At 42.1% G+C, this 13,192-nt stretch overlaps 2 protein-coding genes across 3 annotated transcripts in view; one reads left to right on the top strand and one right to left on the bottom strand.

The window, feature by feature from the left end:
• The window catches only part of rpl17 (ribosomal protein L17), a 234,897-nt gene that overhangs the window by 168,449 nt on the left and 53,256 nt on the right, over positions 1-13,192 (bottom strand). The window lies entirely within an intron of this gene.
• The window catches only part of LOC132895402 (T-box-containing protein TBX6L-like), a 52,804-nt gene continuing 42,114 nt past the window's right edge, over positions 2,503-13,192 (top strand). Inside the window, exons 1-7 of one of the 2 annotated variants that reach the window (XM_060935975.1) lie at positions 2,503-2,643; positions 2,783-2,885; positions 3,425-3,589; positions 3,682-3,828; positions 3,927-3,997; positions 4,095-4,186; positions 6,391-6,595. In XM_060935975.1, coding sequence (XP_060791958.1) covers positions 2,522-2,643; positions 2,783-2,885; positions 3,425-3,589; positions 3,682-3,828; positions 3,927-3,997; positions 4,095-4,186; positions 6,391-6,595 — 905 coding nt within the window. In that variant the 5' untranslated portion in view covers positions 2,503-2,521. Of the gene's footprint in view, positions 2,644-2,782; positions 2,886-3,337; positions 3,590-3,681; positions 3,829-3,926; positions 3,998-4,094; positions 4,187-6,390; positions 6,596-13,192 lie in introns of those variants that run through there. The other variant, XM_060935974.1, reaches the window with a different exon arrangement.

Raw genomic sequence — 13,192 nt, forward strand, 5'->3', positions numbered from 1 at the left:
TACAAATAATGAGATGAGATGTGATCGTCTCAGTTCATCTGATTATTTAATTAGCCTTTTATGTTTTATCAGTGAAAATGCATGCATGTACATGTATGTCTCATAAGTTATAACGCCTATCCTGTTTTAATGAGAGTCAACCCAGAATCAGTGAAGTCAAATCAGTCTTAGTTGAGCAAGTCGGTAACGGTATTTCTTACTTTCACCATAATTTTTTATTTATATGACTTTGGTCTATAGAGGGCTCCGAGATGATGCTAAAAATAGTAACACTGCGCGTGCGCGGCCATCTTGGAAGTCACTCGCGCCAGAGCTCGCATAGAGTACACATCATAGAGTACACATCCACCGATTCGTTTCTGCGTTAGAGGGCTTAGAAGCTTGGATTTTTTAAGAATTTAGACATCTGAAGTGATGGAGCACTACTGTGAAAGTTTGGATAAGCAGGCACGGGAGCGTTATGCTGAGAAGGTACGTTTCATTGGGAATGTAGTTCCATACACTGTTAGTGAGAAGGAATGGAAAGCTGACCCCAGCTTGTTGCCGCATTTAACATACATAGATCTTGTGAACTATCTCGTGTTTCACCCAAGTCCATTTTGTGAACTAAAGGATTTCCAGAACTACAAGAGCATGGAAGCATACGATAGATTTGTGTCCGGTTGGGTCCGCGATGTGTCGGTGTTTACTGCTGAAGATGGAGAGACAAAAGTGATCAGAGGGAAAGTGTTACACTCGCAGAGACTATCCCAGCCTAGTCTACACCCCTGGATAATAGTTGACAAGAGACATGCTATTTTGTGTGCACATTGCAACTGCATTGCTGGACTTGGGGAATGTTGCTCCCATGTTGCTTCCCTGTTTTATGTTGAAGCGAGACTGAGGGAAAGAACGAGACTGAGGGAAAGACGACGGTCACACAACAGCCGGCATACTGGATGCTACCGGTAACTATGAAATTAAAATAACTATTTTAGTAACTATTTTAGTAACTATGAAATTCAAGACAATATTAACCTACCTGTCACAAAGTGATCAGAACAAATCCGGATACAGTCCAGTTTTCCTAAATTTGAGCGGTTGATGGCAGCCAGCCACTGTCGTCTCCTCCACTCGCTTTTCTCCTGTGCTGCAATTCCCTGGTTTGTCATGACTTTAGGGAGTCTGTAGAAGCTTTTGCCACCCTTTTCCCCCCGGCTACTACAGCCAACAATGACGCACGTATTCGGCATTGTCACCCCTTTTTGCTTCGCTGGACAACAACAATGCACTGACACAGCGACCTTTGACTTCCAATATGGCCGCCGCCGGGTGCGCGCTGACCTCGAAGCACTCTATAGCTGTCAAAGGCCTCGGCCTTAAAACCAGTTACCGCTGTGACGTCACACACCCAGGGCTGGCTGGCTCCGCAGGGCAGCTCGAATGCCAACTTTGCAGTTGATTTTAGCTCACAAAAATATATTTTTTATTCCCATTTATGCAGTATACAAGAGTCAAGGATGGAGATACTATCCATTCAGAAATGTATTTAAAAATAAAGCTTCTGCATATCTGCTTTAAGGTCATACAGTAAAGCTGAGCTTCCCATTGTAATGACTGGTGGTGAACACTAGGGGGCAAAATTATTAATAAAAAAAATACTGTATTTTGTAAAGATTTGTGATATCTTTATTTTATGCATTTTTTTTAAGAGTTTATTAAATTTTAGAGAAATATACAAGGCAACATAGAGACAAGAAGACAATATATAACAAATTTGCGATATCTCTTTCCAATTGTGCATCATTGTATGATGTAACTCATGATGATTATTTCACACCAGAGATCTGTGGCTCTGTTTTATAGATTCAGTAAACAGACCTGGGAGTGACTGCAAGATGAGGCACGTCTGAGCACATCGCCGGCCGACTTTCTCTCAGCTACATGATAATATCCTCATCAGGCTCCTTTGATCCACAGCTCACCTTCTCCTGCTGCTCTACCCCTAAACAACCTTTCTCTCTCTCTCTCTCTCTCTCTCTCTCTCACACACACACACACACACAAAAAAAAGACCCCTAGTGCTAATAGAGCACTTCAAAGTATGCTAATAGGCCCTCTCACTTTTGTCCCCACACACACACCCTGTGTGAGACCCCGCCCAGTCGGTCAATGTCTTTAAACTCAAGGTTGAGCCAAGCCAGGGGCATTTTGTCATTGTTTTTACCTGTTGGTTAACTTACAACTGAGGTCCTGTGCACGCTTTTAAGGTTATTTTTACAGTTCTACCCGCCTGTGATTTATGGAGGTCAGTGAGACATTTTAACCAGTGTAGCCTATCAACTCATGCTGCACTGAAGAATCTTAAAAATGGCTCACATTTCAGGTGAGTTTTGTTTGTTTTACAGATAATCAGTATATAATCAGATTTTCTGAAAATGCATGCCATTCAATATTCATGTCCAGTGCTATTTTAGTACATAAGACTTATGTAACGTTCATTACAGACCTGAGACATTCATCTACAGCGTCTACATCACCCATGGTGGCTCATCCAGCTGAGTCCTACCCCCAGGGGAACATAAGGATGAAACTGGAATATTCAGATCTCTGGAAATCCTTTCATGACATCGGGACTGAAATGGTCATCACTAAATCTGGCAGGTAGTGAGTTAAAAGTTCTAAGAAAACCAATCAACTGAATCAGTTTGACTCTTAAAGCTGCTAAATAATCATAGAATCAAACGAGACGGTTCTTGGAGATTTTGATCAACATGATGTTTATCTTTCAATTGTAATTTAGGAGGATGTTTCCATATTGTAATGTAAGTGTGTCTGGTCTTGTGCCCTACGCCAAGTACATCATCATGGTAGACATGGTCCTGACTGACAATTCCAGGTACAAGGTAAGAAGAAAAAAAAAAACAGGCAATGGTTAATCATTGCTGTAAATACAAAAAAAATGCTATGGAGATGCCAAAAAACATGCAGGTTAGCATGGATAACTAGATTACTTTGGGAGTTGTATTATATGAGCAAAATGCTTAAAAAAGGAAAGGAAAAAAAAGTCAAGACAAAAATTACCCCCAAAAACCATTTGCGTATGCAGACGGTGATCCTCCTGTGGAGTGCCAATCACTGCAAAGTGTGAATATCAAAGGCTATTATCACTTCCTGTTTTTCTTCCCTCAGTTAGGGGTCCAGTCAAGTCCAATTCCCCTGCACTCCCCCGCTAATGTCTTCCAGTAGAGCAATCAAGGTCTATATAAGGCAATCAGCTTACTTTACATAAGGTGACCCTCCCAAATGTGTAGGTGTGAGTGTTCTACAGCCATGTGTTATGCCTGAAAAATATATACATAATTTAAAAAAAAGCACTTAAACTTGAAAAATGTTCTATTAATTTGTTTATATTTTGGAAAATTGAGCGTCTCCCTTCCTGCAGTGGAATAACGAGCAGTGGGAGGTGGCAGGAAAAGCAGAGCCACAGCCCCCGTGTAGAACATACATCCATCCAGATTCTCCTGCTTTAGGTAGCCATTTGATGAAGCAGCCCATTTCTTTTCTCAAGCTGAAGCTCACCAACAACCCACTGGACCAAAGAGGCCATGTAAGAATATAGTACGGATTGCGACCAGGTTGGGTTTTTTTGGCTTTTGGATTTGACTCTTGTTCTAACTCCATTTTCACCTTTCTCTGTAGCTCATTCTGCATTCCATGCATCGATACCAGCCTCGCTTCCATGTGGTGCAGGCTGACGACCTTTATAGCGTGCGATGGAGCGTCTTCCAGACCTTCACATTCCCCGAAACCACCTTCACCGCAGTCACGGTCTATCAGAACACCAAGGTCAGTTCTATCAATGATACACGGACCCCCGAACACATTCCTTATTGTTAACTGGAGCCTGTTGTTGTTGGGGTTTTTTTTCTGTTTCTTTCTGAAAGATCACCAAGCTGAAGATAGACCACAATCCCTTCGCAAAGGGTTTCAGAGAAGAAGGAACCCATAGTAAAAGGTGAGGTAAAAGGTTAGAGAAAAGAATGGTGAGCTGGAAAGAGTTTTTTTGGGGGGGTTAAGAGCAAAAAATGAAATTGTGTTTCATTCTGTTACAGGCACAGAGCTCAGAAAAGTCAATTGTGTTCAGAGAGTTCAGCGAAGAAACTAAAGTCTTCAGACAAGGAGCCACAGTTCAGATGTTTTCAAAGTGATTACTTGATTTTTTTTTTTTACAAAAAGATATATGGTATTGTGCAAAAGTCTTCGGCACATGCAATGAAATGCTGTAGACCAAAGATGCCTTCAAAAATAATGTTTCTACATTTAAAAAAGGCCGTGGCTATTCTTACTACAAGTTGTAAGAATAATATTTTCCCTATTCTTTTGACATGAACGTAAGTTCCGGTAGCGCATGCGCAAATCGTTATCACTTATTCTTCGCCTTACCTAGGGTCGTAAAAATTATGCTTACGGCATTGGGTGTAAAAATATTTTTATCGTTAGCTATCACATGTATATGACAAAAATTACCCATTTCAATAAAAATAAGCAAATAAAATAGAAATGATTTGCTATTTTTGGCTTTGCCTTTATGGGCAACTTGATTTCTTTTCCCGGTTTATTTTCTCTAAAACTTCAGTGGCTGCCCACGCTTTAAAGGTACATGGCAACTATATAATAAATGATTTCCTTATCCATTTTATTTTTGTGCCTAACGTCAGTATCCGTTTTCATAATATGACATTTATAATTTTACATTTTTTCCTACTAAGACATAAACAACAGGTTGACTTTACACCATGCAGCCCAGGCAGACTGGTCAATACGACAAAAAATGCAGATTGCACTTCTTAGGCCTTACATCTACTTTTTTTGGTATCTTACTATCTGTTCATGTATAGTATTTCTTTATGTTTGCCTGATACAGGAACATCTCATCTCATCATCTCATCTCATTATCTCTAGCCGCTTTATCCTTCTACAGGGTCGCAGGCAAGCTGGAGCCTATCCCATCTGACTACGGGCAAAAGGCGGGGTACACCCTGGACAAGTCGCCAGGTCATCACAGGGCTGACACATAGACAACCATTCACACTCACGGTCAATTTAGAGTCACCAGTTAACCTAACCTGCATGTCTTTGGACTGTGGGGGAAACCGGAGCACCCGGAGGAAACTCTGCACAGAAAGGCCCTCGCTAGCCACGGGGCTCAAACCCGGACCTTCTTGCTGTGAGGTGACAGCGCTAACCACTACACCACCATGCCGCCCTGATACAGGAACATGTTTTTGATATGCCTGAATGGAAGATACTAAAGTCCATTTATTCAAATTCTGCACCTTCATGCAAAAACTGCGATTGCTTATCCTGCGCTGAGCTGTTAATTTCTTCAGCCATTTTTTTCAGTCTGTTGATAGCGATTTGCGCATGCGCATGTTCATGTCGTAAGAATAGGGAAAATATTATTCTTACAACTCATCCTAAGAATAGCCACGGCCTTAAAAAAATACCACAAAGATCAGTAAGCAGTAACACATGAAAAAGTCAGGGTTTGGTGTGATGACCCTTTGCTTAAAAAAATAGTAGTCTCAGGTAGAGGTAGTGCAGTTTTATAAGGAACTGAGCTGTAAGTTTTACTGAGCATCTTACAGAATCAGCCACACAATCCAAAAAATGATCTCTTAGCAAGTGAAAATATCTTGAAAATAGTTGAAACGATCTAGAATTTCCTATTAGAAGAATACAAGACACCAATTCTGAGATTATTAAACCTAGTTCTAGGTTGCAACCAACTTATTCTAAGATGTCGTACCAAGTAAAATTATCTGTCCATGCAGCAAGATAATTTCACCATCCATCCATTATCTGTAGCTGTTTATCCTGTTCTACAGGGTCGCAGGCAAGCTGGAGCCTATCCCAGCTGACTATAGGCGAGAGGTGGGGTACACCCTGGACAAGTGATAATTTCACTAGTATTCAGTAATTTTGTCCTCAAATTCAGTTTTCAATTTTTTGCAGTGCAGTTATTTTGGAAACATTGACCGTTACACTTCCTTCTTATTTTTGCAGAAGAAAAAAAAGCAGCCTTCATTATGTTTTTGTCTGAAAAGTGGGCCGTTATGTAACCTGCTGCTTTCTTTACTCACATACAAACATTTTTCTGTAACATTTAATTTTGTGCTGGAAAACATGTTTGGAAATCTAAAGTGTTTTTGTACTGGTACCATAATGTCAAAAGTCATAAAATAAAAGTCTCCAACAAAGTTTGTCCAAAAAGCAATAAGGTGCCTAAGACTTTTGCACAGCACTGTATACTGTGCACGGAGGCACCAGTTATGTGGATGTGTTTAATTTTGCTGGGTAAATGATCTCGTCTGGTGTTAATCAGCGTTTAATTTTTGGCACCTACAGATGTGCCAAGGCTTCCATATGACCCTCAAAGAGAGGATTCAGAAAGCCTGATACTTTCCAAAGAAGCGCCAATAGCCCAGGACGAGCACATGTCCCCATGGGGAGGAGAGCAGGAACCCGGTCAAAGTCAGCACAGTGAAGGAGCCACAGATTATACAAACTCGGAGCAGCTTGTTCCAGGACAGGCCAACTACCAACCGAACAGGTACTGTATTTTATCTGATATCCGACGTCCATTATTCAGCACGCACTGGACATTTTCACTCTTCTTCCAAATGTAATTAATCAGACAAGTCAGGTTTGGTGTCTTGCACCACAGGTAATGTAGCGAATGAGAAACAGAGGCCAACATTACACAAAAATGTAAATCAGTGGTTTCACACAGACTTGCTGATGGAGTTTAGTACATCAACAGCTTTAATAACACTCAATCAAGGTACCAAACAGGGGGTGGGTTTACCAAAAGCCTCGTAAGGCCAAGAGAGTCTTTAATTACACTACCGTTCAAAAGTTTCGGGTCACTTTGAAATGTCCTTATTTTTGAAAGAAAAGCACTGTTCTTTTCAATGAAGGTCACTTTAAACTAATCAGAAATACACTCTATACATTGCTAATGTGGTAAATGACTATTCTAGCTGCAAATGTCTGGTTTTTGGTGCAATATCTCCATAGGTGTATAGAGGCCCATTTCCAGCAACTATCACTCCAGTGTTCTAATGGTACAATGTGTTTGCTCATTGCCTCAGAAGGCTAATGGATGATTAGAAAACCCTTGTACAATCATGTTAGCACAGCTGAAAACAGTTTAGCTCTTTAGAGAAGCTATAAAACTGACCTTCCTTTGAGCAGATTGAGTTTCGGGAGCATCACATTTGTGGGGTCGATTAAATGCTCAAAATGGCCAGAAAAATGTCTTGACTATATTTTCTATTCATTTTACAACTTATGGTGGTAAATAAAAGTGTGACTTTTCATGGAAAACACAAACTTGTCTGGGTGACCCCAAACTTTTGAACGGTAGTGTACCTCTTAAGATCCATCGTCAAGCTAATGTGGTTTTCCCGAACAACGTCGTAGCCCAAGTGGTCCTTTAGTTTGCTCAGAATTTACAAGGGACCTGGATCACTCGTTCAAAACAAAGAGCAACTCGCTCGCCGCTGAATACACAGACTGCGCATGCATCTCCGAGCGACTCTCACAGTCAACGGGAGAAGCTGGTGTTGAATCTGCTGCCGGTGTTCAATTATTTTTCTTGTACATTGCAAGTACATCGAGTTAATTATTAAATAAATATAAAAAAAACCCACACTGAATATATTTCAATATGTTATGGAATTGCGTATGGATAGCGGAATGTCACATTGATATCGCCATATTTTAATCAAATTTAACTCCATTCGGTGAGTGATTAACTAATTTAGTGTCATAAATGAGACATTTCTGCACCTCTAACATTGTGTGTGTGTGTGTGTGTGTGTGTGTGTGTGTGTGTGTGCGAGAGAGAGAGGTTTTGATCGTATATATGATATACAGTTAGGTTCATAAATATTTGGACAGAGGCAGCATTTTTCTAATTTTGGTTCTGTACATTACCACAATGAATTTTGAACAAAACAATTCAGATGCAGTTGAAGTTCAGACTTTCAGCTTTAATTCAGTGGGTTGAACAAAATGATTGCATAAAAATGTGAGGAACTAAAGCATTTTTTAAACACAATCCCTTCATTTCAGGGGCTCAAAAGTAATTGGACAAATTAAATAATTGTAAATAAAATGTTCATTTCTAATACTTGGTTGAAAACCCTTTGTTGGCAATGACTGCCTGAAGTCTTGAACTCATGGACATCACCAGACGCTGTGTTTCCTCCTTGTTTGTTTGTGGGCCTTTCTGTCTGAAGGTTAGTCTTTAACAAGTGAAATGCATGCTCAATTGGGTTGAGATCAGGTGACTGACTTGGCCATGCAAGAATATTCCACTTCTTTGCTTGAATAAACTCCTGGGTTGCTTTGGCTTTATGTTTTGGGTCATTGTCCATCTGTATTATGAAACGCCGATTATTATTTGGCTGCATTTGGCTGGATTTGAGCACACAGTATGTCTCTGAATACCTCAGAATTCATCCGGCTGCTTCTGTCCTGTGTCACATCAGTAAACACTAGTGACCCAGTGCCACTGGCAGCCATGCATGCCCAAGCCATCACACTGCCTCCGCCGTGTTTTACAGATGATGTGGTATGCTTTGGATCATGAGCTGTACCACGCCTTCGCCATACTTTTTTCTTTCCATCATTCTGGTAGAGGTTGATCTTGGTTTCATCTGTCCAAAGAATGTTCTTCCAGAACTGTGCTGGCTTTTTAAAATGTTTTTTAGCAAAGTCCAATCTAGCCTTTTTATCCTTGTGGCTTATGAGTGGTTGCACCGTGCCATGAACCCTCTGTATTTACTTTCATGCAGTCTTCTCTTTATGGTAGATTTGGATATTGATATGCCTACCTCCTGGAGAGTGTTGTTCACTTGGTTGGCTGTTGTGAAGGGGTTTCTCTTCACCATGGAAATTATTCTGCGATCATCCACTACTGTTGTCTTCTGTGAGTGTCCAGGTCTTTTTGCATTGATGAGTTCACCAGTGCTTTCTTTCTTTCTTTCTTTCTTTCTTTCTTTTTTTCTTTCTCAGGATGTACCAAACTGTAGATTTTGCCACTCCTAATATTGTAGCAATTTCTCGGATGGGTTTTTTCTGTTTTCGCAGCTTAAGGATGGCTTGTTTCACCTGCATGGAGAGCTCCTTTGACCGCATGTTTTCTTCACAGCAAAATCTTCCAAATGCAAGCACCACACCTCAAATCAACTCCAGGCCTTTTATCTGCTTAATTGAGAATGACATAACGAAGGAATTGCCCACACCTGCCCATGAAATAGCCTTTGAGTCAATTGTCCAATTACTTTTGGTCCCTTTAAAAACAGGGTGGCACATGTTAAGGAGCTGAAACTCTTAAACCCTTCATCCAATTTTAATGTGGATACCCTCAAATGAAAGCTGAAAGTCTGGACTTTATGTCCATGTCCATTATATAACTATAACTTGAATATGTTTCAGTAAACAGGTAAAAAAACAAAATTTGTGTCAGTGTCCAAATATATATGGACCTAACTGTATATAAGGAGGTCAAGTCAACCTCCTTCGGTACTGTAATGGAAATTTCTAATAAACACTTCAGAATGCTTAGCAGTCGTCTTTTCAGTTATTTATTATAGTAGATCATATAAACAGATATATAAAATAGGAAAGGAAAGAGAAGAATAGAAGAAGCCACCACTTCTGATGATGCCGAGAATACGCGCACTCTGAGTTGTGTTTTAGTGGCTGTATCTATTATACTCTAAAGGCATTCGCTCACTGCTTGTGTCTTCATGTGATTGGCTCAAGATTTTCTATGAAGTTTTGCTAATGAGTGCACCTGGCATGCTTTGGTACGTGCAGGCAGATGCGTAGTTATGGAGAACTCAGGCACCCTGCTTATCACCAAGGCCACAGAAAGGCAATTACAGCATGTGGAAAAATATCTCTTCTCAGTAACTAAGCCACTTTAGCTCAACATACAGAAACACAGAGAATAATAATGTTCGTCCATTAAATTTCCCTCACATTCTCCCCCCTTTTTATCCTACAGGATAATAATTGCTAAAAGGAAAGAACTGTACACAGTTTCAGTGACAGGAGTTCTCAGAGAGATTCGATTTAACACGTCATTGAGTGTACAGGGATAATGCTAAGGCTATTTTTTATAAGACATAGACGTCTTAAATGAATGCTAGCAAGCCATATGCATAGATCAGGAATAATAGAACAGGAAACAATCATAATGAAAGTGGTTTAAGTCAGGACTAGTTTCATGTCAGCTGTGCTGATGTCATCGAATGGTGGGTTGTAGTCTTCGTGTGGGTTTTGGAGGCCAGTCAGGCAAGTCGTCTGAGTCTATTTTCCCATCTGGTAACCAGTATTTGTCAGCTGCCTCTGAAACACAGACGTACAACATTGACAGAAAACAGGGAGCAAACATAGCATCACAATCACTAAACCCAGGACCGGTATGGTGGATGGAATCAGAGTCTTCCATCCACTAAATCTTTGACTCTGTGTCAGCCTGGGTTCCCTGTATCGACCACCACACAGACCTCCCGTGAGCCCCAGCAGGATCAGGATGCTCAGGCCCACGACTGGACCTAGCTTATAATGATTTACCCCCTTCATTTTATGTTAACTATGTCTCCAAGTTAACCTTTGCCCTTCTTGACATGTATTGGTACTCAGAGGGCGGGCACGCCCTATCAGCCCTCGTCCCACCTCACCGGTACTTGGAGGAAACTCGAAACCCTAAGACTTGTCTATCAGCTAGACACTGAAATACTCTTCCCTATTGAGGGTGCATGCGTGATTGATGTGATACTCGCACTGTTCCATGTAGTGATGCCTTTCTTCCTCACAAGCTTTAGTCAGCGTCTGAGTCACTTAGGCCTTCTTTTCCCTCCTGCTCAGCCGGTTCAGGAACCCTCCTGCAGTGGCTAGTGTGGATCCACGTCACTCTGCCCGTGACCTTCACTGCCGTTGGGGTCGTGAGCAGGACCTGGACTGGGCCATTCCACCGTGGACTCGTCTCTCGTCCTGAGTGGCAGTGCTCTGAAGGTCCGCTAGCTGTAAACAGGGGGTAGAAACCTGAGGAAAAGCAAGGTTAGAGGGTGAACTGGAAGTTGAGGCTGCACACTTAGCTGCCGCGTCCGCCTTGGCATTTTCTTGAGACACAAGATCAGTATTGTTAGTATGGGCAGCACACTTACACACAGCAATGGCTCTAGGGAGTAGAATAGCATCCAACAACTCAGAGACCAGTTTATGATGTGCAGTGGGAGATCCTGTGCTAGTGAGAATTTCTGTTTCCAAATGGTGCCAAAATCATGCACAACGCCAAATGCATACCTTCTGTCCATAAAAATATTGACAGATTGCCCTGCCGCCAATTCGCATGCCTCAGTGAGGGCACAGAGCAATGCGGCCTGCGCCGACAGGTTTGAGGGCAGGCACGACGCCTTGAGGACCTCGTGATCTGAGACTACGGCAAACCCTACTTTGTTCTTTCCCGTCTCTGGAGGCTGAACCATCCACATAGAGGACCATGTCTGGATTTTCCAAAGGGTCGCTCTTTAAGTCTGCCCTGGGGGAACAAAAATCATTAGTGAAAGCAACACAGTCATGTGGCTCTCCATCATTCTCTGTAGGGAGAAGAGAGGCAGAATTCAGAACAGTACAATGTTTCACAATGATGTTAGGCATATCAAGTATGACAGTGTTATACTTCAACCATGTCTGTGCTGACAAATGTGACATCTTTTTCTCCAACAGAAGCAGGGAGACAGCATGTGGGACCAAAAGGGTGAGGTTAGAATACCCCGCAATATTTCTGGAGGCAGTTACCGCCTTTTCAGCTGCAGCAACTGCACACAGGCAAACAGGAAGTCCAGCCGCCACTGGATCCAGCCTGCTGGAGAAGTAAGCTACAGGTCTCAATCTATCCCCGTGTTTCTGCAAAAGAACAGAGGTCATGAAACCCTTCTTTTCATCTACAGTTTGAACAAATGGTTTATTGGGGTCAGGCAGTCCCAGCGTGGGTGTGGTCTGCAGAGCGCTTTTTAGGGACGTCAGGCGTGCGCGGGACATCCGCAACATTGACTGCTTGCAGATCTTGGACAAACCTCCACTCATCGGGCTGGGACGGTTTTCTTGCCTTCTTAACTGGAAAAAATAGGAGTGCGCACTGGAGAGTCCTGGCAAGGGACAATTACATCTGCCTTCAACAACGAATCAAAGACCGGTTTTATACCTGCGATTGCTTCTGGTTTGAGTGGGTATTGGGTCTGTCTAGGCCTGAAATCTGATTTGGGGGTGATCACCACTGGTTCAGCATTCTTTATTAGGCCTATATCATGTTTACCCTTCGCCCAAATGGAATTTGGAACTCCCACCAATTTGGGGTGCACCTCTGCTGGAGTTATATCTGTGGAAACAGAGACAAACAGGCCACTATGGCCGGGGTCCCCAGGATCCCAGTCATCAGTGGCTAATATTACGCTGCGCTTAACATACACACACATAGCATGACTTTGTTTGTAGACCCCAAGCTTTTGGCAAAACAACACACTAGGGTCCTCTGTTTGGGACCATTCATTGCCATTGGCTGCGCACTTCTTGACCCACTCCCCCACGTCTTTCCAATGGGCGGCTCGTGGCTTTGCTAATGAGACATGGGGTATAGAATTAACGATGTCAAAGAAGTCATGCTGGCAGCAGTCGACCTCAGAGTCCTCTGACACGAGGCCGCGTATAACATGTTTGAGAACACTGCGATGAACATTGATGCAGCTGTTCGGACAACGAGTAAAATGAACCTGCACAGCACAATAATGTTTAGACCAATATGTAGTTTTGAGGGTCAATCTTTCACGTGCTTGGGAGTCTGCAAACCAAGTCTTTTCAAACTCTACATCTTGCCCTTGGTGAACATGTGCTGTACAATGCAAATCTTCCTCTTTTCATATAATCTGTGTCAACTGATGAGGTGTTCAAGTATGCGAGCTGTACAAGGTGTTTGGGAGTTTGTGTGAGTTGATCTGAGCAGAGCCGCCAGACATACACATACAGAGGGCTTCCAAACCCATACTGCACACCGCACGTTTCACTTACTTCAATAGTTAGTCCATCTGGAGTGGACGTGAGATTTACTCCTAATTTGCACATTAAATCACGT

This window comes from Neoarius graeffei, chromosome 12 (assembly GCF_027579695.1).
Source record: "Neoarius graeffei isolate fNeoGra1 chromosome 12, fNeoGra1.pri, whole genome shotgun sequence".
In the NCBI taxonomy this organism is placed as follows: Eukaryota; Metazoa; Chordata; class Actinopteri; order Siluriformes; family Ariidae; genus Neoarius; species Neoarius graeffei.